This window comes from Diadema antillarum, unplaced genomic scaffold, assembly GCF_040938485.1.
Source record: "Diadema antillarum isolate AM-2024a unplaced genomic scaffold, OU_Dant_1.0 seq00000028_RagTag, whole genome shotgun sequence".
NCBI lineage: Eukaryota > Metazoa > Echinodermata > Echinoidea > Diadematoida > Diadematidae > Diadema > Diadema antillarum.
In genome coordinates this window covers 153,818-180,784 of record NW_027271144.1, presented here as the reverse complement: position 1 = coordinate 180,784, position 26,967 = coordinate 153,818, and the positions used below count along the sequence as shown (strand labels likewise).

At 39.2% G+C, this 26,967-nt stretch overlaps 1 protein-coding gene across 1 annotated transcript; it reads right to left on the bottom strand.

Annotated features, from left to right (window-relative positions):
- Positions 1-5,058: 5,058 nt before the first annotated feature.
- On the bottom strand, positions 5,059-24,956 carry LOC139725220 (uncharacterized). The gene is made up of 19 exons (XM_071636310.1): positions 24,410-24,956; positions 23,552-23,647; positions 23,146-23,344; positions 21,939-22,043; positions 20,885-21,075; positions 20,109-20,274; positions 19,583-19,653; positions 17,929-18,057; positions 17,600-17,714; positions 17,040-17,228; positions 16,358-16,535; positions 15,961-16,109; positions 15,344-15,584; positions 14,812-15,034; positions 13,966-14,178; positions 13,351-13,621; positions 8,091-8,165; positions 5,452-5,717; positions 5,059-5,361 (listed from the first exon to the last, which is right to left on the bottom strand). Exons 1-19 carry the CDS (start codon positions 24,833-24,835, stop codon positions 5,059-5,061), a joined length of 3,606 nt encoding a protein of 1,201 aa, XP_071492411.1. The 5' UTR covers positions 24,836-24,956.
- Between the last annotated feature and the right edge of the window lie 2,011 nt (positions 24,957-26,967).

The following is a 26,967-nucleotide window of genomic DNA, read 5'->3' as shown; positions in this document are numbered from 1 at the left end:
TTCCAATATTTAGATAGGTTAGGAGAGTCCATTTGATTCGAGTCATACATCATTTTAAAGCTTAAAGTCTGTTCTTTCATAATATGGTCTTAACTAAAAATTCATGTCTGGCGACTTTTTGTTTGTTTTGTAGTGCAGGGTCACATATGTTTGTTGCTGTGGCTGGTATGGTAACATGTGCAGTGAAACCTGATCTGATTTCCGGAGTACCAGCAATGTAGCCACAAAATTTTGCTTTACAGAACAGTCAATTTCAATTCAATTTTGATATCTGTTTCACTGTAGTTTCTGCCCACTTGGCTGGGGTGATAATGATTACTAAAATGCATTGGAGTTATTTCTTTCATTTGAAAGTTTATATGGGGAAAAAATTGCACAGTTCTCGAGGATGTGGGAAGGAGAAGTCAGAAGCTAGACATAGAAGATGAAGTACACTAGGTGCCTTCAGTGTGTTACAAACAACAGGGTGAATGTGTATATCGGTAGAAAAAGGACTATGTATGTGGTACGTGTGTGTGCTGCTGAGATATTTGTGTTCATTCAGTTTTTCTTTGTGACAATTTTTTTTTGTCACATCAAGATACATTATTTCATAGATAAAATCGAGAGGGAAAGAAAGTCAAGGTAGAGTGTTGTGAGACATAAGCCCGCAGCAAATTGGAATGAAAGAATTTGAGTCTTGCTTTCAAAAATTGTGGATATCAACTTGCCTAAGAAGACAGAGAGAATTTCTAGGATAACTGCAAGGATAATATTGTCTCTTTATGTACCTGATGTTGTGATGTAAATAAATATTTGCGTTCCTTTTATAAAATTTGTTCATGTTAAGTTGTTCTATGTGAACCTCAAATAAAGAGGATGTTTGCTAGTTCCTAGCTGCTCTAAATTCCTCCACTCACACAAACAGAAAATTTTATAGGAGTAGGACTCGAATTGGCCCAAAAGTTTGGGAACCTTAAAGTTTACCATGTTTTTGCAGAGCAGTGGTGTTGGTCTTTAGATACATATGAAAATTCAGACAAGGCAGTGATGATATCTCGGCCCACAAACATTCCATGGGTTTATACAGAACAATACATCACAAAATCATTCTTTTTGCCTAAAAAAAAAGAAAACAAATCAAAATGTATCAATTGTAACTCCCTCCCCTTAGATATACCGGTACTTATCAATGCAAAATCCTTGCAACATGAGCAAAAAGAAAAGAAAAGAGCACAGGAAACTTGAGAATGGGCTGCTAAATGTCAGATTTAGTATTCAAGGATTTAAATATGATGACATTCATCCGAGATGAATAGAGTGCCAAATTGTGATGTCATAGTCATTCATTGCCATGGAAACTGGTTCTAAAGAATCTCACATGGCCCAAAAATCTGTGAAAACCATAGTTGCTAACCAATGCTCAAACCCGCTTCCAACCCACTGCCCAAAACCATGTACAAGGATATCTAGCTTGGAACCAGCACTTTAAAATTATACCAAAAGATTGTGACACATCATTACTTCAGTACTCTTAGATGAGAGCCATTGTTTTGATACATGTAAGCTCGTTTTGTTAAGCTCATTTTTTCACATTTTATCTGTTAACTTGTGACTATTCTTTTGCAACAGCAAGGTCCTAGCTTCCCCTCCTGTACTCCAGTGTATTATTTTTTTGTTACTTGGTCAGTCAAGAGCAAAGTGATTTGCATTTGTTACAAAATGTGACTGTCATAATTCATAGGTATCCAAATTTTGCTTCTAGTTGTCGTTTTTTTACCTTGGGATGACAAATAGTTTTTAATTATGATTTTTTTTTCAGCCCTCCGCTGGTGAATGACAAACTGACAAAAATATATTCATGATCTTTTTTCTGCCACTTTGAAAAGTAAAAATTAAGATATTCATGCGACAGCTTGTCTCTTTTCTCTGCAAGTTTCATGCAGTTTTGTAAGAGTGATAGCAATGCTGCCCTCTGTTGCTCTCTACTGTCCATGGCTGTTTCATTTTTATCTGTGTCATTTGAAGTGATGCCAGTTATTCTTTTTTTTTTCTTTTTTTTTTTAAATTCAATTTGCACCTGTGTTGGTTTGTTTTGGATTATTTCTTTGCCATCCCAAATATATCACATGGATTAAAATATATATGTATATATATGCTATATTTTGCCAAGCATGAGAAAATTGGGCAATTTGCTCTCTATCTGTACATTTGTATTCATTATATAGATTATTTTGTGGAGAAAACAGAACTATCAATTCAAGGTACAGTCACTCTGTGTATGTCTATGTGTAGTCGAGTTGTACATGTACTATAACTGAAATTGATTTTGTAGAACATTTTGCAATAAAACTTATACTGACATGACAAAATGTGTCCATTGCTTGTCTATATCGAATGCACTACATGTATTTTGCAGGGAGCAGTGAGATAGTACTTGCATGTAAACAGGTCGATATAAAGAAGGCAGCAGGGTTCGTGCATTAAATGTCATGTAAAGCTTCTTAATATCAGAAAGGATCTAAAATAGGAAAGAGAGAGAGAGAAAAAAAAAGAATACATTGCTTACCATTTTAATATCCTCCTCCTTTGTTCGCAGAAATGTTTGTATTTTGGCCTAATTGATAGCCAAACTATATAAATACAAGTGTAACAGTGTACCTACTTCTCTTTCTTTCTCTCCTTCTTTCTCGTCTTTCATCACTCACACACTTTAAAGGATATGAGTTCTTAAAGTAGCTTTCAAAAACAGCGAACATGATATAATGTATTGTGCAACAGGATGGTATTGCAATTGCATACCACACTATTTTTATTACTTCCATGACAACATACAAAAACATTAAATGCATTTCACTCAGTGAAAGAAGTTACATTGTTGTAGTTGCTGTTTTTTCTCTTTTTTTTAATTTTTCTAAAGAGCACACATACAATGGGAGCAGAGAGTGAATATCAATAAGATTGGGTGTGGTTGTTTATACCAGTGAGGCACTCTCACACAATTTCTTTTAGTCACTGAGAGAATTAGGAACCTCACAGTTGTACTGGCTGCCAATCATGCGACAAACCAAATTCAGCAGCCTATAAATTGCTGATTCTAGGTGTTTTTGTGTTGTTGTTGTTGGGTTTTTTTTGGCTGCTCTTTCACTCTCTCTCCTTTTTTTTTTCCTTGTATTTTTATTCAGCCATTTCTTCACTTTTTCTCATGTTGCTTGTACCTGCAAGACAGCGATAAGGTCTAAAAATGAGTCTTTGGGTGCTCAGAGATGGAAAATTGAAAATGAAAGTCTCTGTGAGGTCAGAGTATTAAAAAAAAAAATCACTTTCATCCACACCTATAACACACACACATACACACACACATGACTATCCTCCTGAGAACAATGATTTTGTCTCTTTGTCCTAGGCCACAGACATTTTGGCAAAATAATAGATAAAACAGTGATTTTTCCACAACTGGGCACTTCTCGAATACTTGCAGGGATGACAGTCCTAGGGAATTTCCTGTAGACAATTTTTGTTCAGCTCACATTTAAAAGCATCACTCAAGATAATTATACAGAGTGTGTCTTGTCCACTGGGTACATGTATCACAAAGGCCTTAATTCAATTGTACATTGGTCCTTCTACCTCTCAAATGACAATGGTCAACATGCAACAGTGTAAACAATGATGCATACACTAAACCTGCAATCTCTCTGGTCAAAACAGGTGCCAAATCCCAGAGTACATTCACAAACTCATGACACCACAGAGGATCTTTAGCCAGTGACTAGTTTCTTCATTTGTGTGATAGTGCATTCAAACAGAAATACCCTTAAAAAAATAAGACATAAACCTCCAGTAATACTTTCACCCAATCGACACTTTGCTCAGTCAACCACACTTTACAAGATCTCACTTTGTTCACAATTTGTGTCTTCTTGAACCCCAAAAAAAATCATCACATGATTAACACTCTAGGTTTTAAATATTGCTTTCAAAAACGTTCAACATGGATAGATAATGTCCAGCATTATTTGAGAAGTCACTACACACTACACAACTCAGGAGAACCTGGAGACATTTTCTTGAAAAGACAAAATCAGCAAAAGCCACAAAGGTTTGATTACAACTCGACAACTGTGGAAGACAAGGTCTGATGCACTGCTTGTACAGATAGGGCAAGGAAAAAGCTCCTTCAGCGCTTGAACTTGGAACACCCCGGCATGAAAACAACCACATGCTGCTTCTATCAGTAGCGTACACATCAGAACCGAACATAACGTTATTTTATCTTACGAGACATTTGATGTTTGCCACTTACAATAAGGAAAGAATAGCAACCTACTAAGTGCATGCAACTGACAGGTGATTTGCTCAGCTGTTGAAATGATACAGTTGTTTAAAAAAAAGCTTCAGCTCGAAAGAGACAGATGAAAACTACAATACTTACATTCATTGCGTATTTACGAAAGACAAAGTGGGCATGACTGTCACATTCTTTCACTCACAATACAAACTTATGATACCAACATAAATGGACATGATAGTACAGTACATATTTCTAATTTGGGACTCGGGGCCCTTCCAAATGATTAGGCCTACAGACTAAGAGTTCACTACAAGGCGTCTTACAATGTACAATTGAACACAGTTAACGTATACAAATTCTGTTATCATTGGGATGACCTTACACATCACGATAAATATGAAGACTTAATGTAGAACATGTGAAAAGTTTGAGCCATAGCAGTGTAGAAATATAGCACACTTAAGCAGCATGACCAAGGGGCATTGGTTTGTCTGTTATCAATAAAGGAGACACTGACAAGCACAGTATTTCTTTCATGACATTTTTATTTCTGTATGTACACATACCCTGTCAGAAAATCAGTAGTTCTAGGTGCTTGTGGCATGGAGAAATACGGATGAAGATGTAAGCAAGGAGTATTGAAGGGGAAATATTGAAGGGTGTCAGACAAGTATGACAAGGATGCGAAATCAAATTCATAAAAATCAAGTTTCTTCTATTTCAGTAGCGTATACATCAAACATCACGGAGAGAAAGTTGGAATGACAGCAAGCGTCGACCACTGGCTACTTCCTGGAGTTGGTGACCACAGCACGCATCGGTCCCAGGCTGTACTGCTGCTTGCTGGCCTTGAGGTGGGCCTTGTTCTCCCTCCTCTGCCTGTTCACATTGGGCCGGGTCCTGCCCTGGGAGAAGCCCACTCTGCTGGGCCTCAAGGCCCCCTGGAGGTCCTCCTGGTCACTGATGGTGATCAGCTGACCGACGGCGTTGCTGATGAAGTTGATAGCGCGCGGGATGGGGTCGCCGAGATTGTCATCGCTGCCGCCGTCGACCTTAGCGTCGACCTCGCAGGGCTGGTCAAATTGCAGCTGCTTGATGGACATTGCACTCGGTGGGCGGGGCATCCCTTCCGTGGCCGTGGGAGCCTGTGGTGACGTGCTCTGGGGCCAGAGAGTAGCCGGCGTGTGCGGGGTGGTGGCAGTAGAGGGTGGGCGTGACCTCTTGGTGGAAGGAGGGCGCGGTACTGATACTGTCAGGCGGAGCATTGCAGAGGTCGGGCGGGGAGTCGGAGGACTCTCGTCCAGGGTGGGGTCGGGAACGACCAGGCTCCCTCGTTGGCAGTCACAGACTTGATCAGACTCTTGGTTAGAGGTGTCAAGAACATAGCCAGGCCCGTTACCACATAGTGCGCATGTATGGCCCCACGATACCTCTAGAGAACTTCCTGTAGAGGTTAATCAGAGTCACAACACCAGAGGAAAGAGAGAGAAAACCAGGAAGAACAGAAAAGAAGGAAGATGAAAGAGTGAAGGGGTTCAGAGATACGAAAGATACAACCGTCAGATGTAAGTTTTGATTACGAGAGAAAATGTTGACATGACGAAGACAGCACAAAATTCAGCAGTTATGTTTTGAGAGAGAAGTTAATGTTGCGAGACATTCATGAGTTTGTTTAATGATGTAGAAATCACAATATGAAACAGGCAGTTAGTTGTCATGATCGTTATGGGATTACACGTGGTTCATGAAAAGAGTTGAATATTAGTTTTGGGAGAGAGAAAAATAATTGTAAACCGATGAGTCCCAGTTTTCATGCAGAGTGAAATAGACTAGAGATATTTGATAGCATGCATAATTTCCCCATGCAGATAGAGTACCATAAGAATGAAGTGTGGGAGGTATAATTGTTAGTAACCTGTGCCCAACCCAGGTTCATGAGGACTGAAAACTACTGAAGGAATTTCGCTTTGCTTCCACATATCTACAAAGCTTTTGCCTTGCTTCATACTTCATTGTCAGTGGAAGTCGGATGTTTGAGAGGAAGAACATGCAGTAAAACTAACCATCTACCAGTACCACATGGCAACTAAATGCCACCATCTTTTTTTTTTTACATTCTACAATGCATGACATAGTTTACCAGTATCAGTGAAACATAAGAGAGGCACTGAAAATCCAACACAAATTGTCTTGAAATTAAAATTACCAAGACATACTACGATGGGTGACATTAAACATATGGCATGATGGCAATTTATACCATCTCAGCAACTCATATCATTGATTCAGCCCCTTTTACTACCTCTCAGAACTTTTGTTCAATTAACTATGAGAGAATTTGCACAAGAAATTTTGTGTGTGTGTGTGGGGTATCCTCAAGTAGAATATGATGCTCTTATAAGTAAGAATGCATACAATCGCAGAGTTCTTGCATAACTGTTTTTCAGCTTCCACTTATTTCTTACAAGAGGTTCTTTTTTAATCAAATAGCAAAAAAAGAAAGAAAGAAACAAAACAAAAACCCTTTACATCACACACATGACAAACCATGCATTGTGATGTTTGGATTGACAAGAAGTGGGACATTCGCTTGGTCAATATAAGCAACATGCCTTCTCTTAAATCTCTACCACAATGCAAATGCATCATATGTTAACTGATATATGCACTAAAGGGGTTGCATCTGGAAATTTTAACAAGAGATTGAAGTTGCAAGACTTTCTCAATTACAGTCCTCTACAATACGATGAATGGATGTATCCCATAATGCAACACTGCATATAACAAACAGGATATGATGTGGCATTCTCGGTTACATTTGCACACATGCAAAGCAATGTTGTTCTAACAAAAAATCATAAGCAGCCCCATTTTGTGGCCTCATCTGACTAATTTCCTACCACATTCTGAAACCCCTGCAGGCTTTGTACATCACTCACTAGGTTCTGGTAAACAAATGGTTAGGAACCCTCACTAAGTAAGTACCGAGAAAGCATAGAGAGCAATTTGAGATGGTTTTTGTGAAGTATATGATGTCACTGTGCTTAAATCCATGTGACAATAGAATATTTAGATAACTAAACATTATCATCCTGGTTACTGAGGTGTTCAATTTTGCTGTCTAATTCTTGTTTGCTATATAAACAATGTTAATATCTCCATTGTTTATACGGTTTTGAACATCCCGATTAGTCAAATTAAAACACATCTTTACACTTCAAGATTCTGTACCGATAAATAAATAATAACATATTTGTGTGCATGTGGGACTTGCTTGTTTGTTTGTTTTGCTTTCCCTTCTTAAAAGACAAGGCATCAGACATTCAATTACCGATATCCATCTTTTGTGTTTCACCAATATTCACATCCAAACATGTCTTTGTATATTTCTTTCACATGGCTGTGATAACAAAACATACATTTTTTTTTTTCTGGCTTAAAAGAAGTTGAATGAAATAAAGGCTTTTATATGGTGAGATCTGCACTTTTCATTATAGGAACATGGAGGAGTGGAGTGATATATTTCGTAGAGGCAATTTTTAGATACAGTTTCGGAGGACATATTGCATTGTACATGGGAGGGGTGTACAGAGGAGGGCCACTACTTAAAAGTAACTTTGGATTAAACAGGAGCACCAGAGCACTGCCCACATAGCCTTTGGGCTGCACGGTCAGGACAGGTGTAGCGGAGGGCCACATTCCTGTGCTGTTTGCGCTTTGAGAGCAAGTGCCTAAAGGAGCGCAGGATTTGGCTATTGGACATTTCAAGCTGGGGATCCTGTGATGAGGAGCGGCATTGTGATGAAATGGTACGTACTACTCTGGCGAGAGACGCTATCTCGTGCTGAATGACGTCCAGTTGCTGCATTATCTTGCGGCTTTGCAGGCGATACTGTCGGTGGCAACCGTGGCGACGAGATGGTGATGGCAGCAGATGATGCAGCAGATGCACGACAGATGGGCGGATGGACGGATGGTGATGATGATGATGATGACGATGATAACGGTGGAAGGCACATGGGCGATCGCAGGGCCAGAAATGAGTCCGCCGGGGAGCCGATCCACAGGCAGGAGGGGGCGGAGCCAGGGGGGTGGGTGTGGCCAGTGATGGTGCAGGACAAGTGGATGGAACACAGAACATGATGCAGGAAAAGGGAGAGGGTAGGACAAGCGAGGGGGGGGGGGGGGAATGGAAGGGGTTGGTGAGGTGGCAGGTAATGGATGATGGCAGAGAGAAAGTGGAAAGCGTGTCACAAAACAAGAGAAGCAGACACAGAATGAAAACTCAGTTAGTTTTATATGCAAGCAGAGCACAAGTAAATGCATTCTGTTCAGTTAGCAAATTTGTTAGCATGATGGATAATACAATCATGATTTTTAAAAGTCGGCTGTTGCTGCAATACTTTTTGCCTTTTGAGGTAATTTATCATTTTGCATTACCTTTTATTGCAGAGTCACCAAAAGAGATCAATTTGGTCTCACCATAGAGAAAAGCAAGTATTTAAAGCAAGCATTTTATACACAATGGACGAAAAAACAAAAATCAATTGCTCAAACCCATAACAGCAAAAAACTTTGCAAAGACAGTGAATCATGACATGAATACCAAAGTGCACAGTGTCTGATATAACTTGCAGAACTCGTGAGTGTGCAGACGCTGGCAAGTACTATGCAGAGTGTAGCGAAAAACAATTGCTATAATGCCAGAGTGAGTGAAACAAGCGTGGATGATGAATGCTCGTGAACTGTGAACAAATAGTGACTGAGAACGTGGGTACAAAATGTGGAAAGTGGTTGATTCCTATACCATTTCTGATTCTACGGATCAAAACAAAAACTTTTAATCATTTTTTTTTTCTCTCTTTCTTTCTTTTTGTAGTATCATGCAGCCATTTGGGTTATGCCATGAGCATTAAGCATCATCCCCAAAAGAAACATACACATAATATGTAATGCCACAAAGCAAGAGTAAAAAAAATGCCATTTTTCAGAGTAACATGAATATATATGATGTGTCAACACATAACAGCATACAAAACAGGAATACAGATGACAATAGCGAAGCATTATATGCAAATACCATCACCTTAATAAACTGATAAATATAAGATCTTAGCAAGGAGATTCAATTTAAAGCAAATTGAAGCAAATCTCAAGCATTCTACTGTAGCAGTTGGAATTTGGCAATGTAGACACTTGATAACTAATAAAAGCAAATGTCACCTTCAGCACAACATAGAGGTTGAAGAGTGAGTTACTATTACACCATCATAACTTAAGCGAAGTGAATATACAACTGTTGCCTTCGGCACATGGGACACAAAATAATGAGAGTGGTGAGATATCCGATTTCATAGGAATATAATATTATTGTCCCTTTATTTCATACAAAACATACTGTGATGTGTTAACAGCAAATAAAAGGTACATGATGTATCTCAGTGACAGCGAGACAGCCTAATAGAAATCAATGATGCCAGATTCATACACAGATAGAATACTTTGCTCCACAACACAATTGATATAGTGTAAATGTATAGCAGTGCATGTCCAATGATAAGTTTGGAAGTATGGAACTGCTTTGGACACTGAAGAGTAGAAGAACAATGCAGTTGTAAACACTTAATACTGACAGTGCCAAATGAATTTCACCAGATTCAGCTACAAAGTATCACACGCTCTTGTATGTTTGGCACGCTACCTGATCTGACTGTTTCTGTTCAAACTTTTGCCCAAATTCTGTCCAGTTTTGATCATGAAATTTCAGAATAGCAATAAGCAAGGACAGCATTATTCCAATGAGATTATTCTTAAGTCATGTTACAAAAAAAAAAAGATATGCAAAGATTTGTTCTCGTAAGATTGAAAAGGCTCTTGAAGAAGGATAATTGATCAAACAATCCTGCCTATTAATTTATTTCAAAATAACATAATTTCTGTTCATGTTATTGATTTGTTTCTTTTTGATCAGGTCCATTTTGTTTTTGATATATCTAACTTGGCCAACTGGATGCTAATGCAGAACACTTCATCGGGTACCAACCCCCCTTTCAGCAAATCCTTTTCTCAAACAAATTTCAAGAGAAAGGTGACAATGATTCCAAACGGAGAGCTCCCCGACAGGCAATAAGCAAGCATGCAGGTAACCAGCACGCCGTGTGTCTGAATAGCCGAAAATGTGCAAAGCATGGAAGATGTGACTGACATTTCATTTCAGTCACAAGTGGAAAAAAAAAAAATACTACAGTGTGCAATTGCATGGGTGTGATATGTAGCATAGGTGTGGCTTGATGTGTCGTAGGTGCTTGTGACAAACCGTTGTGATACTGTGACTATCAGAATAAAGATGAGGATCAGATAAGCTCATATGGGCTGGAAACTTTCAAACTTTTGGGACTCTCCCACCTCTTTACTCAATTTGTTATCCCAATAGCAATGAAGTCCACAACTAGGAGGTCAAATTTGTGAAACTGTGTACTTGTCTGTGTGCTGATAAAGATAAATGAAAGATGTAACTGTGATTTTTTGATCAAACAGCACACAAACACACACAAAGCAACTTTTGGTTACCTGCACAGTACTTAAAGAGCCTGTTTGTGATTACATAATCACAGCCAAGATGTCGGAAATGAAGCAAGAATATCAAAAATAATAATAATGATAATAATAATAATACAGAATCAATTCAACATAAACATGCTTCTTTTTTTCCTCATGTATATCTTATTGAGATCAGCATGATCTACAATCAGCAGGTAATCTAATAATGTTAAGAAACCTCACTCGCCATTTGTCCAGCAGGTAGTAATTTTCCAAGTTCAACTGACAAACAAGACCTTTTTGCAAAACAGTAACACTAAAGGAGAGCATGAGGTTCTATTTTAAAATGTCCGAATTCTGCAGCAAACACTCAAAGATGTGTGTCTTAACATAAAAGCACAGTTTAAACTTCATCTTTCATTCCATTAGTACTTTCTGGTTTGCGTATAAAAGGCATTGCACATATATTTCAACTCGAGGCTATGTACACTTTACATGTTTACTTGTTACTTCTCAAACAGTAAATCCAGAAGTCCCATCCCTACCTGTCAGAATAGAACAGCTGCATATATCCAGGCAAAGATTGTCTACTTTTGCTGTTTAAATACAAGAAATCAATGCAGAAAACAGATGCAATGGCTGCACATCTGCATGTGATTCCTTAACTAAAATGACGAAAAGACAAGAGTTCCTTTGTCAAAATGTCAAGCAGTACCTCACCCTGCTCGACACTTTCTACAGTCTGAATATCAATGACTAAACTGTATCTTTACCCCCATTTTTAAAAAAAGAAAAGATCACATGATATATTTCATGCATGGGTCTCTGAACATATCCAATATCTCACAAATGAGCAATCTTTGTATCCCATGGATGCATGCAGTGTGTAAGGCTTGCAACAATCACATATTTCTGCACATCACAAGAATGTGGATGACAGTGGATGAAAGCCGAACCAGAATTGGGTGCAGTCAGAACCAAAATAGCCCCATGCACGCAGTTGCAGCATAACATAAATAATAGTATGGGCTTTCCTCTTTTTCTTTTTTTCTTTTTTTGTGAAGGGCAAGAGGACATACGAGGGCCATTATTATGTTGGCTTTTCTTTTTCTTTTGTGTCCCTTTTTATTCATTTTCGTATTTGATAACCAGGGTCAAAATACTCTTTGGCCTTGTAATGCGAAAAGATTTACGGAAACGAAACATGACACCTACCATTGGTAGCAAATCACACTGAGATATAGGAGTACTCTGAGCAGACTGGCTTCAACAATATGACAATGTCCATCAAAATTTGTCTGGAACCAGACTTGTATTTCTGCTCTGTTCACATACACAGTACACCAGACAGACTACACTTAAACTACAGGCATACCAAAAGCTAAGGATATAAAAATGCTACTTGATAGTGCATCTACAAAGATCATTATTGCACATTTTCAATTTTCTAAGCATTGTATTGATGCGCATTGTCAACAAGAAAGGAGACAAGGTTTGTAGCATTCATAGCGCTTTACAGAAGCATTCCCATAAGAACCAAGTGATCTAAGCCTCATTCATAAGTACTGATATGAACATGTTTGCTAGTCACTGCAATCAAACATATCATAATGATTTTATGTCATATATTTTATGATTCTCCTGATCAATGAGATGAGTCTTATGTTCAGACCAAGTTAGACTGAATAAAAGCGAATTAAAGAAGGGGACAAAAAGACAAAATTTCAAGGCATGCAAAGTTTACACCCTTCAGATCATCAGAGATAATCCCTGTCATTACAGACTTTTGAAAAGCTGTACAGCCCTGAACCTACTGCCAGTGCACCAGTGCAAATGTGAACAACCAGACCAGAAGTCACCCCTGAGTAAACGTCTTGCAGCAAACTGACATTGAATGGCCGGCACTAATACAGCAAGGTCTAGCTGCCATAACATTGGAAGGCTCTGTTTTTTTCCCTAGATTGAGCTGCTACACCACGAGTCCATGGAATCGGTTAAGGATCCACCAAGAGAGGACAATTGTTCATGAATCCCTCTTTGGTGATGCAGCTTAAGTCTAGCCTTCAGGGCACCTGCCTTCACTTTCTTCACGAGGGCGCCCTCGTCTTCAGACATCTTGTGCTTAGGGGCAGTTGCGGAGTACTCAATTGGATTGGGGACGCGCCCGCGGCGGGGGAATTCCCTCTTGGGGAAGCTGCGATGAATGGGCGGGCCCTTGACCACCTTGAAGTGGTGCATGGTATCACAGTTCTCACAGTTTGTGGGCTCTTCGCACTCTACAGTCTTCTCTTCAGCACGATCTCCAGCACCACCTGCTGACCTAACCATGACCTGCGCCGGCTTCAGCTCCTCGCGCCCCTCCCCAGTGGGCTTGTACTGGAGGCTCGGCAGGCGGATGTGCTTGGTGATAGTTCCCTCCGATTTCGTCTTCTTCCGCCTCCCCTTGCCCCCCTTCATCTTGTTGGAGTGAAAGGCTTTAGTGCTGCCGGGGCTAAGGTTAATAGTACTAGTATCAAACACACGCAACCCATCAATACCTGCTAGTTTCTTCTTCATGTCGTCCATGCTCGTCGCCTTGGGTGTCACGCCTGCCTTCAGGCCCAGCTTCTCGATGGCCGCCATCTTTTCCGCTTTTCCCGGCGTCTTGCTGCGCTTCTGCATCCGGACTTCCGCCTTCTTGTCGTTCTCATGCCGGGGACTGAGGACGTTGGACGTGCTCTTCTGCCGGTTGAGGCCAACGGGCTTCTGCAGACTGGAGCCATCCACACACAGCGCTGCTCCAACGTATGGAGGCACAGTGACATTTGGCTGTCAAGAAAAAAAAAAAAGTGTTGAAAAGATTACAAGAGGTCTCTTCTCACATTCTTCAGGGAAGGCAACACACACAGATTTCATGAAAAATGCTGCTAACAAACACATAAAGATTTTATTTGCAGATGTAATGTTCTCTACAATAATTGCAGCAATGACAAACCAAGAAGTGGCTCACTTGTAAAACATAATTTTGGTTAACACAAAAATCATGGCCATCAAGATTTCTGTGATTTTTTGTTTGTTTGCTTGTTTGTTTGTGTGTTGAAGGTATTCGTGTTTTGAATTGCAGCCAACTAAAGTACTGGTGCAATAGAGATTTGAGATGCAGCCGTACATACCCCTTTGTAGAGTATGCTGAATCTGCCGGTGTCGCAGTTCTTGTCGTGCTTGCGATCCAGGACAACCTTCATGGTGTCCTCGATGACATTGGCACAGAGTTGCTCGGTAACTGGGGATGTGGCCCCCATGGCGGGGCTGGCGTTGATCTCCAGCATCCAGGGTATGAAGTCGTCCGTCAGCATGAAGTCAGCACCGTACAACTCGAAGGAATTCTGCAGTAATAAAATGAGTACACAACCAGGCACAAGCATTACTATTCATTGAATTTTTCTGTTTTTGCCAAAACCAAACTTTCAATCTCTATCTATTTGAACTAAGACATATACATTTTTTTCTGTAAAAGTGAAAATTTTCACGCAACTAATTTTTTCGTGCTCGGCCCAGTAAGAAGAGTTTCATGTGTTTTTAATTCCACTGAATCAAGACATCAACTACGAGAAGATATGGTAAGCAAAATATTCACATGCTTTTATTTCCGCGCTAGTTTCTGGTTGTGCGAAATGCGTGAAAATGTCAACATCACAAAAATTTTCACATTTACAGTAATGTGCCTAGACAATTGGGATTTATTTGTTCTGATCAATTGTTTCATAAAAAAACTAGATATATCGCTACGGCAACTGATATGCCTCCGCCATAATGCATGGTTCTCCTAATAGGTCTATAGTACAATGTCTTGACAATGTGTGATGACAGTTCCACACAATTGGCAAAATATCAATATGACAAAAACGGACGTACAGACGGACGGACGGATGGACAGACGACCCGAAAACATAATGCCTCCGGTCACTTCGTTGGCGGAGGCATAAAAATCTTTTTTCCGGTTTGGTGGTTCTCAATACCTTTCTAGCTTCCATGACGTCCTGCGCACACAGCATGCTAGAGAGAATCGCCTTCTTCATGCCTGGAACGATGACATCTTCATACAGGCCCTCAAAGCCCCTGTCGTCGAGGTACTTGCGGAACGTGGAGCTGTCCCACATGTTGTCTTCTGGCAGGTTCTTGTCTCTCTTGGGGGAATTCTCGTAGAACTTTTGGATGGACTGGTTAGACAGGTGTATCGAACTAAAGAAGAAGAAGAAAAAGGACAGCAATGCATGGAAAAATATGAAAGACTAATTCATTAACATGACAATATCTTGGCTATGATGGAAATGTAAGGGGTGGACTAAATTGGTGAAGCACTGGCTTATCCTGGGGTTGACTGAATAAAATTCAGTCACAAACATACATGAAAAAGTCTACAGTTTCTCTATGCTGACAATTATGAAATTCATCAGTTATTTCAAGGCACAAATTATAAGCATGTAAGAGTCTTGCCACCATATCAGGCGTACTCCCATCTTCATCGACAACGAAAATGCCTCCACTCACGAGTCAAAGCTGTCCAGCGAGAAGGGCTGGGTGCAGAACCGGAGGTAGCAGGCATCGTACCACCAGATGGTGAGCGGGTTCCAGTCGGTGACGAGGAACCACTGGCGTATGTCAAACTTGGTCTGGTAGATCAGCAGGGGCCGCTCGATGTACTTCTGGACGACCCACTTGCCTTCCTTTTTCACTAGTGGGTTCCCAATCAGCTTCAGGATCTCAGCAAGTTTGTTCATGCACATGATACCTGGGTGTCAGGAGCAAGTGGGTATCCATAATTAATTTGAGAATTTCTACAACAGAAGAGTGTCATACTCTACTGTAAAGGGCTATACTTTTTGGTTAGCAAAAAATGCACATCAAAAGTCTATCACAGACACAAGATTATACATGAATATCAGTGTCCACTTTCTGGTTTCATTTTGGTAATTCCTAGTAACAGCAATGATAAACCAGTAAAGGATCAAATACAGAAATTAGAAAGATGACATCATATTGAATTTTGAAAGAAAATCAAGTGCAACAATGATTTAATTAAATAATGCCTTCGGCACCACTACGTGGAGGAGGCATAAAAAAAAAAAATGTAATGCAGGAAATTGAAGGTAGAAAGTCTGCCTTACCTCTTCCTCTAGACTTGGCACCAGGCTTCACAATCCAGATGTTCTTGAAGCCTCCCATGTCAATCTGGGGACTAATTGCTCGCAGTCTGTTCAGGAGACTATCACAGTATGCGTAGTGAGTGGTAGTATCGTTGATCTTCCCTCCTTCACTGTTTTTGGAGAGAGCAGATATTAGAAACTAATTTAGACTTACAGTACTCAGATAATCAACCCTCCCATCCATAAAAGTAATTTTTGCAAAAACAAGAAACATCTGACATGACAAGGTCATTAGAACAATGATCATATTGTTCCACACACACATACAATACACACAAGTACAGCTACACGACATGCAACCAGATTGCTGGAATGTCAATTCATCTGTTTTCACTGCAAATCAGACACAACGGCTTACCTGGTAAGACTGTAGTACTCTTGAATGAATTTGTCCCACTCGGCTTCTGTGAGCAAAGTTTTGGCTGATGGAGGTTCGTCTATGTCCTCGTGTTCCTTGCTCGTCAGGAAGTCCTCCACGATTTTGATCGCGACGTCGACAAAGGGTGTCCCGAGAACGACCGGGGGCTTCTTCTTGCCTCGTGGAGATTTTGCTACACCCAGGATGAAAATAACCTCAAAATTACTCTCAGAAACAGGCGCATTCACATCTACTAAGACTTATTTTGGAGTTACCTTGCAAACAAACCATTGGTATACCACAAGAAAGCATTAACCTGTTGAGGACGAGTCCCGAGTATACTTGGGCAGGTGTCTATGGGAAATGCGTGTTGTAGCAAAATCAGTCCATCCTACATGGCTAAAATACACGGAGCTATATAATTACATCAGTATTACTGTCATGATAACACACTCTTGGTAAATAAATCTCGGAATCAGGCTGCTAAGATAAAAATTTCCTTCTTAAGTGGGGTGTAAAGTGATTCATCTAATGACAAAAACACCTACGTAAAAGTATTATTGACTTTTGTTCAAGCAGGCAACATCATCACTCAAATGGTTTCACATGAGGAGGTATGAACAGAACCTTTTAGTCATGGAGACAAAAAAAAAAAAGATCAGTTTTCGAAATAAAATAAGACAATTCTCACCATTATTGCAATTTGCCTCATTGGCCTCCTTTTCTTGCTCCTTTTCCTTGTCCTTCTCCTCTTCCTCCTTCTTTGTCTTGTCTTCTTCCGTTTCATCCGACAGGTCAATGTCAAGATCACCGTCCTGCTTCAGAACGATCCACTTCAGTACGCCTATTGCCGCCGACAACCTGTAGTCATCTGTGATGAAATGAAGGGAGTTGGACAATTTAGACTTATTACTGTCCACTCAGCAGAAACGTTCTACAAAATGTTAATTGCATACTGCCGTAACGATATTCGATTGCTTTTTCCATAGGCCTACACCTTGGTTATTCATACTATCAAAATATTATTTTGTTGGTTCACTTGGTGCATGTACGTACACAGTATGTTAAATACAACTAAAAAGAAATAAATATTCATCATTTCAAAAGCACACTTTCCTCTGTTCGATAAAGAAAAGGCATACTTAAAAGTATAAGAATTTACTAGTTCATAGCTCTGACAACATCAGCACTTTTACATGTTAACGCTGCTATAAGAGTTGCCCTTCCAAAATTTCTACTCACCAACAAATGCATCCTTCTCTTCATCCACACAGATGCGGTAGCAGCGGGGAAAGAACACATCAGCATCCAGCTCATTGAACCAGTGGAGATTCTTCAAGTTGGTGCACAGCCCAACCTTTGCAGATTGAAGAAAACAGGCAATAGAGCTACCATTAGGGACATTTTACAATTTAACATTAGGGATGCAAGAAAATATGACAGTAACACAGAAGGAGACGTAGTTATATCTGTGACAGATATCTCTTAAACATATTGATATTCTCACACAGTGGTATGTAACAAGTCACTAGATATTTCTTTTCTCTCTGGTGAGTCACTCATGTGATTACCTTGGTGGTGAACGTCCCATTCTTGCAGAAGTGGTTGACGATGGTCTCCTTCCTCAAAAATCTGTAATCCACAGATCCTTTCTTGACCGTCCAAATGAACGTTGGAGTGGAATTCCTGACAATTCTCGACTGAAAAACAAAAAAAGAGTGAAAGAATTTAAGAAATGAAGCATGACCATACCATGACAGTAGGACATCTTTGGCATAGACAAATCATATCTCAGAAAAATTGTTCTGTTTTTTTTTTTCTTTCTACGACATTGTCATGCAACATGCAACTGAACATGGCAAAACAAAGGAAGGGTTTTCACCTCGCATTTCAAAACAGCAGCTGCCACTAACAAATCATCATGGGATGGGGCAGGGTCTTGACTTAATTAAACTACACCAACGTGATAACCATGACAATGTATGCCATTTATAATTATGAGGATGCCTTGATGAAGCAGATGCATTCGATGAAAGTAAGGACATTTTATGTATTCTTTGCTACCTCCACATTAATTTTGTCTGATATCTTTTAAAAACATAGTATTTGATTGGAAACTTCAATGTGCAGGTGCAATGTGGTATATTTGGCCATGGGGATTATTATCTCCAACTATCAAAACAGAATTACATGAAAAGACTTCCAATCCCATAAAGAAAAGGGGAAAAATGAGATAGAAGTGTAAACTCAAAACCAAGCTTTAAAAAAAAAATAAAAAAATAGAGAAAAGAAAATCATTTGGACACCTGTCTTGAGCATGACTTGTAAGTCAATTTCACATGCTCAATGCCAAATTTCCAGCTTGCCTCAGCCAACCAATCAATAATTAACAATATCTTGACCTTACACAGGAATGACTTGAATTCACACCCATTCAGGCATGTGTGTTATTGACTGTGGTGTACATCTAAGTGGCCTTGCTTTCCTCTCCTTCAAATGTGTGTTTTGCTTTGTTTGGGTTTTTGTGCTTTGTATGTTTCTCCCTCCCACCCTCTGTGGCCTGTTGTGGAATGCTGAGAGAATGATATCTCAGGGTCTGCTCATGACATTCCTTACATTTTTCGGTTCCTGAACACCTGTATACGCTCCCCATATAGCATTCCTTTGCCTTGCAATTTAAAGAAAGTTTCTGAAGCGTGGGCGTGAAACACAGTGAAATTAAATGCGAGGGGTTGTTTAAGTTGATGCGTATATTTTTGTTTGCAAGATATGATAGGTACCCAGTTAAACCCAGGATGACAAAATATTATTTTCTTTTCCCCTTTTCAAATAGAAACAAACAAATTGGTGAAGAACAAGTTATCAAAAGTTGCTACCATCTAACATGCTAATCATTGAGCCTTTCAAAACAGCCACCTTGTTCATACAAGTCTGACAGCTCCTCCATAATAATTTTCGTGTAATTGTTTTAAACATAAATAACTATCCCCTCAAAAAAAAAGAAAAAAAAAAGAACACTGACTTCTATTGTCTTGGAAGATGTGTAACAACATATAGTGAAGGATAGAAGTTGAACACAGAAATTGAGAATATATTTCCTTAAAAAGTAAACCTGATTGACAAGGGTGAAAGTGTTACAGAGGTGATACCACAATGAAGCAATACAATTCTAGGGAGAGCTAAAGTTAGGTTCATGAATGTCACAACAGGAATTATGTAACTTACCATGATGCCATAGAGGCCATCAGTGTCGTCAAACATCGAGTCGTCATTGTCATCATCACAAGTGTTGTCGTCTATGGAAAAAAATACATGGGAAGCCTTGAGTTGCTGAAATACTAAAAATATGATACATTTGGAATAAATATAAGAAGCAGAAGGATGTATAACTCTACTGAAACTAAGGCCATTATGCATCTAAGGTCAAATAATGAGTAGATGGAAATTTACACTTTATTGACACAGGCTTTGCGGCTGTATGGCTGTGACTACATTTGTAAATCGTTGCCTTGAACACAAGAGGGGATTAATATACATGAGATGGGAATGCAAACTGTGCAGCACATTTATTGTAAAACCACCTTGGCTTTGAAGACAACAAAACCCAGACCCTTTAACATGCATTGACAGACCTTCCTTATGTGACTGACTGCTCTTTTAATTCAGTTACCATTACAAAAGTGAAAGGTGAAGATATGTGAAGCATGAAAAAGAGAAAAGAGAAAATGAGGCTGGAATGCGAATGGCTTACCATCGATATCATCGTCATCATCCCAGTCCGAGTCATCCTCGCCGTTATTCTTCTTTTTGAACTTGTGCGGATTCATGAGACGGTACTGCTTCTCCACCCATGCCCGCCGCCGCAAGCTTGCCCTGACCACAGGGTACGGTCCCTGGATGGTGAAGATCTTTCTCATCTACAAGAGGTAACAAAGAAAAGCAATTACACGAACTGATAACAACATCCCTTAAATGATGGTCATTGATTTGCAGTCAACTTAATGGTAGCACTACACAGCCACTGCCATAAACTAAAGGATGACACACACGTTATCTTCTGAAATACAACATTGTAATCAGAGTTCTAACAACAAAGAAGTAGTCTCTAGTTAAAATGCACATGGAAATAATGCAAATGTCACTGAACATAATCATTATGGTCAAGCTGTAATATACATCAAGCTCAACAAGTTACATGTCCAAATCTCCTCTGCTGACAAAAATGACTTCACTCGAACTATTTTTTTCCATACTGCTTGACCACCATTTATACCTGTGTCACAAGCATAGAAATATCAACAATAGCATTATCAAGATAGTTTTCTCAATAAATCACAAAAGAAAAAGCAACTATCAACTCATTAGGAATAACTCTGCATTCTTAATATGGAAGTAAGCCCTGTTTTGTTTTGTCTTGTTTTGTTGTTTTGTTTTGTTTTGTTTTGTTTTGTTTTGTTTTGTTTTGTTTTGTTTTGTTTTGTTTTGGGGTTTTGTTTTTTGCTTTTTGTTGTTGTTGCTTGGATTTACCTTCATAGCTTTTTCTGCAGTGAGTTTAGCCATTCTGAGCCGGTCACCATTGGGATTCCTTGAGGTGGGATTGCGTGCCTTGCTCCTTGGAGAGAGTTCTGGGGAAGCATTGGTCTTACTCCGGTAATGTTGAGGAGGTGGAGCGATCGGACTGGCACCTTCGGTATCATCCTCTGACTGGCTGGCCCGACCTATCAATAAACAATCACACCCACTGTGATAGCACTAGCCGCAACCCTCTAGTAGTCATTACTGTTCACAGAAATAAAGGTGGCCATTTAATGACGAATTAAAAGTACTCTTTGTTTTTTCTTTTTTCTTTTGAGGGCAATGTTCAGTGCTCCATGTAAAACTGTGGGTCTTCTCTAATTTGTGCCTGGCATGATGGGGCAGTTTTTTTATGACATCTCATTTCCTCCTCTATCTTACATTTTCAGAGAGTAATGACATCTTATGAGCTAATCACTTTATCTATTGATGTTTGTACTTCTTTGATTAATCAATTTAGCTGGAAAAGCATGACTTTCAATAATCCCGCAAAGAAATAAAGCTGGTGCAGGAGTACATATGGATTATAAATGTCACTAACCTTGAGTAGGCTACAATTTTGATAACATGACACTTACACATGACACTGTGTAGTCACCACACCACTATCTGAAACAGGCCTTTACTTTGTCCTTGAAGTATATGTTTATCATCACAGACAGCACAAATTCATTGCACTACACAGTAGTCAATGGCAGAAGAATCAAGGAGAGACGGCCTCAAGGTTTCACACAATTTATGATGATGATAACAATAACAACAACAGCAACAACAGCAACAACAACAACAACAACAACAACAACAACAACAACAACAACAACAACAACAACAACAACAACAACAACAACGATAAATGGTAATTTATAAAGGTTTAGAAGAATAAAGAAAACCTCAAGGGTTGATTGGGCTATTTAGAGATGAAGTACACATGTACATAAAAGTGTGGAGGAAGTGACAAGGATTGGGGAGCTTAAGAAGGACTTGTATAGAATAAACATACCGGTACCTTCTGCTGGATAAGTGACTCCACGTTTGTGTGAGGAACCTTTGGCCTTCATCACTGTCTTTTGTCTCCTTAGTGACATGCTAGTAGTGGGCTGGGCGTACATACCTAAAAATGAAAACATTACCACATTAATCAATTGATTGATCAACACATTACAAATGAAATCATCTGTCCTGCCTCACATATGAACACATCAGTATAATAAGATACTTAGCCAAACTGCCAGGAACAGACCTAATAAGAATGCCGTGTGTATTTATAATTTACTCGTAAAAAAGGTTACCTTCATTCTACAATATGCATGTACAGTATGTTGTAAACTAATTTAGTGAGTCACTTTTGACATTTGGCATTGTGTCTTTAATTTTCCTGCATTTTCAGCCTGCTGGAATTCAAGTCTAATTTAGGCAAACTAAATATACAGAAACATCTGCTTGGCAACCTGACAAAATAATAAACATCTTGACTTGTATGTAGCAACTGAGATACTCCAATGACAGAGTAATACCAATATTTACTTTTTACACCAACCTAATATATTGTCACTTATGTGTCAAGTCATAAAGTGAGAAGAGGTACAAAGTCCAGTAGAGCATAGAGCACAAAAAATACAGCTCATCTCAAAAGCAGAGGAGACACTTGATACAACATTAAATCAATTGTTTCCTGGAACCTCTGATGCACATACAAACTAATTGGTAGAAGATTCATTTTCCAATAGCAATGGGGAATCATTAAAAAAATAAAACGAAATCTGCATACTCTGATTCAAAATCTCTTTACAAAAACCACATCACAAGGTATAGTTTTAAATTCCCCAGTCTACCATTTCTGCTATTTGTCATTCAGAACAACCTATGGAGACAGTTACTCCTTTCAAATGTATTATTTACTTAAACCAGAACTAAAATGAGGCTCTACAATGCTACATTAATCAAGTTGTCACTCATGGCAACCCATCACTTCAGTTGAAGTAAAAAGATTACACCCTGTAGCTGTACTTCACTTTATGAAAAACAAACTGAATATAGAAAGGAAATCTTCCAATTTGAAATGGAAAAAAAATAAATACATGACTATTGTGTGTATGTGAAGAAAAACAATATAAAAGTCATCTACAAATTTATTCCAGCAACAGGATTACAACTACAAAGTTAATTCATGTTGCATAAACTGGAGAGAAACATGAATGTAAACTGTGACTTACTGTCTTGCAGTTTGTTGAAACTAACAGATGTCTGCATCTGACCGCTGCCACGCCCGGGTTTGACTGGACTGAGAAGAGTGGGAGTGGAGCCCGCGGTGAGTCTCTTTGCAGCTGCATCCCCGTTCACATTCTCCTTGCTGTCAATCAGATTCGGTGTGGAAGATGGAGTACTCCATGCAACCTGAGAGTTTTCTTCGTTCTGCAAGAATGACATCAAACAAATAGGGTTCAATAACTAACAATTCTCATCCCTTTTTCTGCTATTATACCCACACAAAAGATGACCTTGTTTGCATACACATGTGCATACATGAATAGTGTCATACACTATCTGATCTCTCTGCACAATATGAGCTGATACTAAAGGCTAATAGTTGTTGCAGACTACAAGACGTGAGTTACTTACTTCTTTTTCTTTGATGCTTAATCGTCTGGCTTTGGCTATACTTGGTATGACTGGGGAGAGGCGTCCTCTCAAAGGCAGTTTGGTGCTTTGTTCCAGCTGAAAGAGAAATAATATATAATAAACTGAATAACAATGATATGGGAACACGTTCTGATGATGCATATCAAGTAACACTCATTTCTCAAACTCCCACATGCTTATCTGCAGAAACTGCTGTGAGTTTGACTCAATACAGATATTAAGGGATTACAGTTTACATAATAAATGATAGATTATTGTGATGACACCTACAATGTAGTTTGGCCTGGTAAACTTTTTAAAAGGCACTTTATCACTCTATACATATAGAATAAATCATACATACTAGATTCTAGGTTCATTCATATGTCTCATTCAAATCACATTCACACAAACTCAAGTATATGTACACAATAAGAGAAGGAAATTGGTCTGACTGCCAACAAATGACAGCTTCAAATCTTCAATTACAACATCCTGAAGTCCATCACTCCATGAATCCCATGATAGTATGATGGGCAGGTAGACTTTTTTTTTTTTTCTTCTTCTTCTTCTTCCTCTTCTTCTTTTTTTAACCTCGATAGAGTCTACACTTGTACACATTGTAAATACTGCAAGTACAAGTTTATACTGCTAAAAAGGGTCAGTCTGTCTTGAGGTTGTAACAGACTCTAACTCCTATTTGAGTAGACCACCTACTTAACTGTTGTGTTAGTGTTAGTGTTAGATAGATCTACCAAATTGTCACAGCAATGACAATGTAAATTATTCGCATGCATTTTGACTGGATCGGAGTGAGTCTACTCTACGAGTAGACAAAACACAGACATGTGGATTTACCTTTTGTCGTTGTTTCTGCAAATGCAGCTCTTGACGAGCCATAAACGTTGTTCCTAAATTCTCGGCGATCTTCAGGCTTGCTGTGCTCATCTGAGGTTTGAAGGTAAAATCGCCAGGGAGACATTTATCTTCTGCAGCTGCTGCTGCATGATGAGGACTCGTGCTGGAAAGAACAACGCGAGCATGGCCTCTGTGCACAATCCCACTCTTTAGCTGCGTCCGACGTTCATGGGCCAACTTTAAACTTGTGGCATTGAGCTTAGGTGTGAAGGTAAGTTCTTGCTCAAATTTGTTGAACGAAGGGAAACGATGGTTCGGAATCCCAGAACCACTGACGCTACTAGAAACGCCAGGTGTGGGACTAGGATCGTGCCTCGACGCCCCCGGTTGATCAATCCTCGTACTCACCGGTTCAAATTGTAACATTATACACCATTGTTGGCCTTTCAGCGTCTTTCCGAAGTGATAATCAGTCAGGGCAACATTTTTTCCGGTATGTGAAGAGGTGTGTTGACAGAAATTTATACTACATTTTTACTGATTAACATGTTTTCTCGCCGTATGCGTAGTTGCCACTCTCGATGTCACACGAGCTCTTGTTGTTGCAGGTACGTGCCTTATTTGGTCACCATGGACGCGATTACTATTGATTGGTTGTGTGGTGTGCTACTGTGAAGTCAGCGCTGATTGGTCAAGTACATACCTTCTGTCCTTTAACAACCAATAAAGTTTTGTGTCACATAAAAACGCACTGGGGCGTGCAAAAACCCCCCACCCAACCCTGTTGATATCATAGTCCAGTCAAAATAGGGTTTCACCCACCACTAATTGCAACAGTATGAATTCCACTGCAGTGCAACTTGTTATGGGCTCCTAAACACCATACTAAAAGTCCCAAGAAATCCAATGGGGTAAAGTGGCTAAATTTGCATAATATGCAAATTAGCTCCATAATGATAAAAATACAGTGTTTCCATGAAAACTATGCTTCTAGGTTTCAGATTGGAAAACCGAAAGTATTTTAACATATGTTTACAATGTCAGCTAGTGCGATGCAAACATTTCCATGGACATGATCTGGGCCTCATTTGCATAATATGCAAATTAGCTCCCATAATGATAAAAATACAGTGTTTCCATGAAAACTATGCTTCTAGGTTTCAGATTGAAACACCGAAAGTGTTGAAACTTATGTTTTCAATGTCAGTTAGTGCGATGCAAACATGTCTATGTACATATTCTGGGCCTCATTTGCATAATATGCAAATTAGCTCCAATAATGATAAAAATACAGTGTTTCCATGAAAACTATGCTTCTAGGTTTCAGATTGGAACACCCAAAGTGTTGAAACATATGTTTGCAATGTAAGTTAGTGCGATGCAAACATTTCCATGTACATATTCTGGGCCTTATTTGCATAATATGCAAATTAGCTCCAATAATGATTAAAATACAGTGTTTCCATGAAAACTATGCCTCTAGGTTTCAGATTGGAACACCGAAAGTGTTGAAACATATGTTTGCAATGTCACTTAGTGCGATGCAAACAATTCCATGTACATAATCTGGGCCTCATTTGCATAATATGCAAAGGGTACCGAGCCAACGGAATATTCAAATGCACCAAAGTGCCCGATATGAGCATATCAAGAGTGTTCAAATGTGACATTTCAGTTTCTCTTCACCAAAACAAACTTTTCAGCATTAGAAACCTAGCATGAATAATTTTAAGCGAATAATAGTTTGTTATCAGAAAGATAATGATAGCTTATCCATTAATTACGTAGAATCAAATAATATAAACAACTGTCAACATCTATAACTTGTCCAATTTTGTAATTAATGAACTCTATTTGGAGAGGTGCTTATTCGAATCTGGATGATTCAGCTCTTGCACCCTTGAGGGTTTTGAGATATTGAAGATAGCACAGTCAAAGGAAACTCTGTGGGAAGTGACCAAAGTTACCTCTATCGATCATATCCCCACGGCCATTTGCAAAACATGCATCAACCAACGCGATTTCCGTTGTTCTAAGCGTACAAGATTTTTTTTTTTAAAGTCGTTTGGCCGTCTAGCAAAGACTATTTCTATGAAAGTATATCTTTAAAAAGTGGTGCACATGAGTCAAAGCGACTCGGAGGGAGGTACCCGAATTTATCCCTATACCCTCACAGCCCGGTACAAAACACAGTATATACACGTGAATACACCCTCTATAACCCTCTATAACGTCCTTTTCGTTTCATTTCCATTAAATTTCAGTGGAAGTTATAGAAGAATTATTGTTCTACAATATCTATAAGATGAAAAGGTGAAATCCTAAAGGCAATGAAAAACATGCAGTATATACAACAGCGAAAAAAATGTTCCATGGGTACATGCCTCTGAAAAGTTCTTCCGCCTGTCTAGCACATACTCTTTTATTTTCGTAAAATGCAATTCAGGTAATACAGGAGACGTTGCTTTACAATATCTATATTGTCAAAAAGTTGGACATTCAAACGCAAGCCCTTGGGAAGTGCCCAAATCACCCATACCTTGACCTTCGTGGTCCCA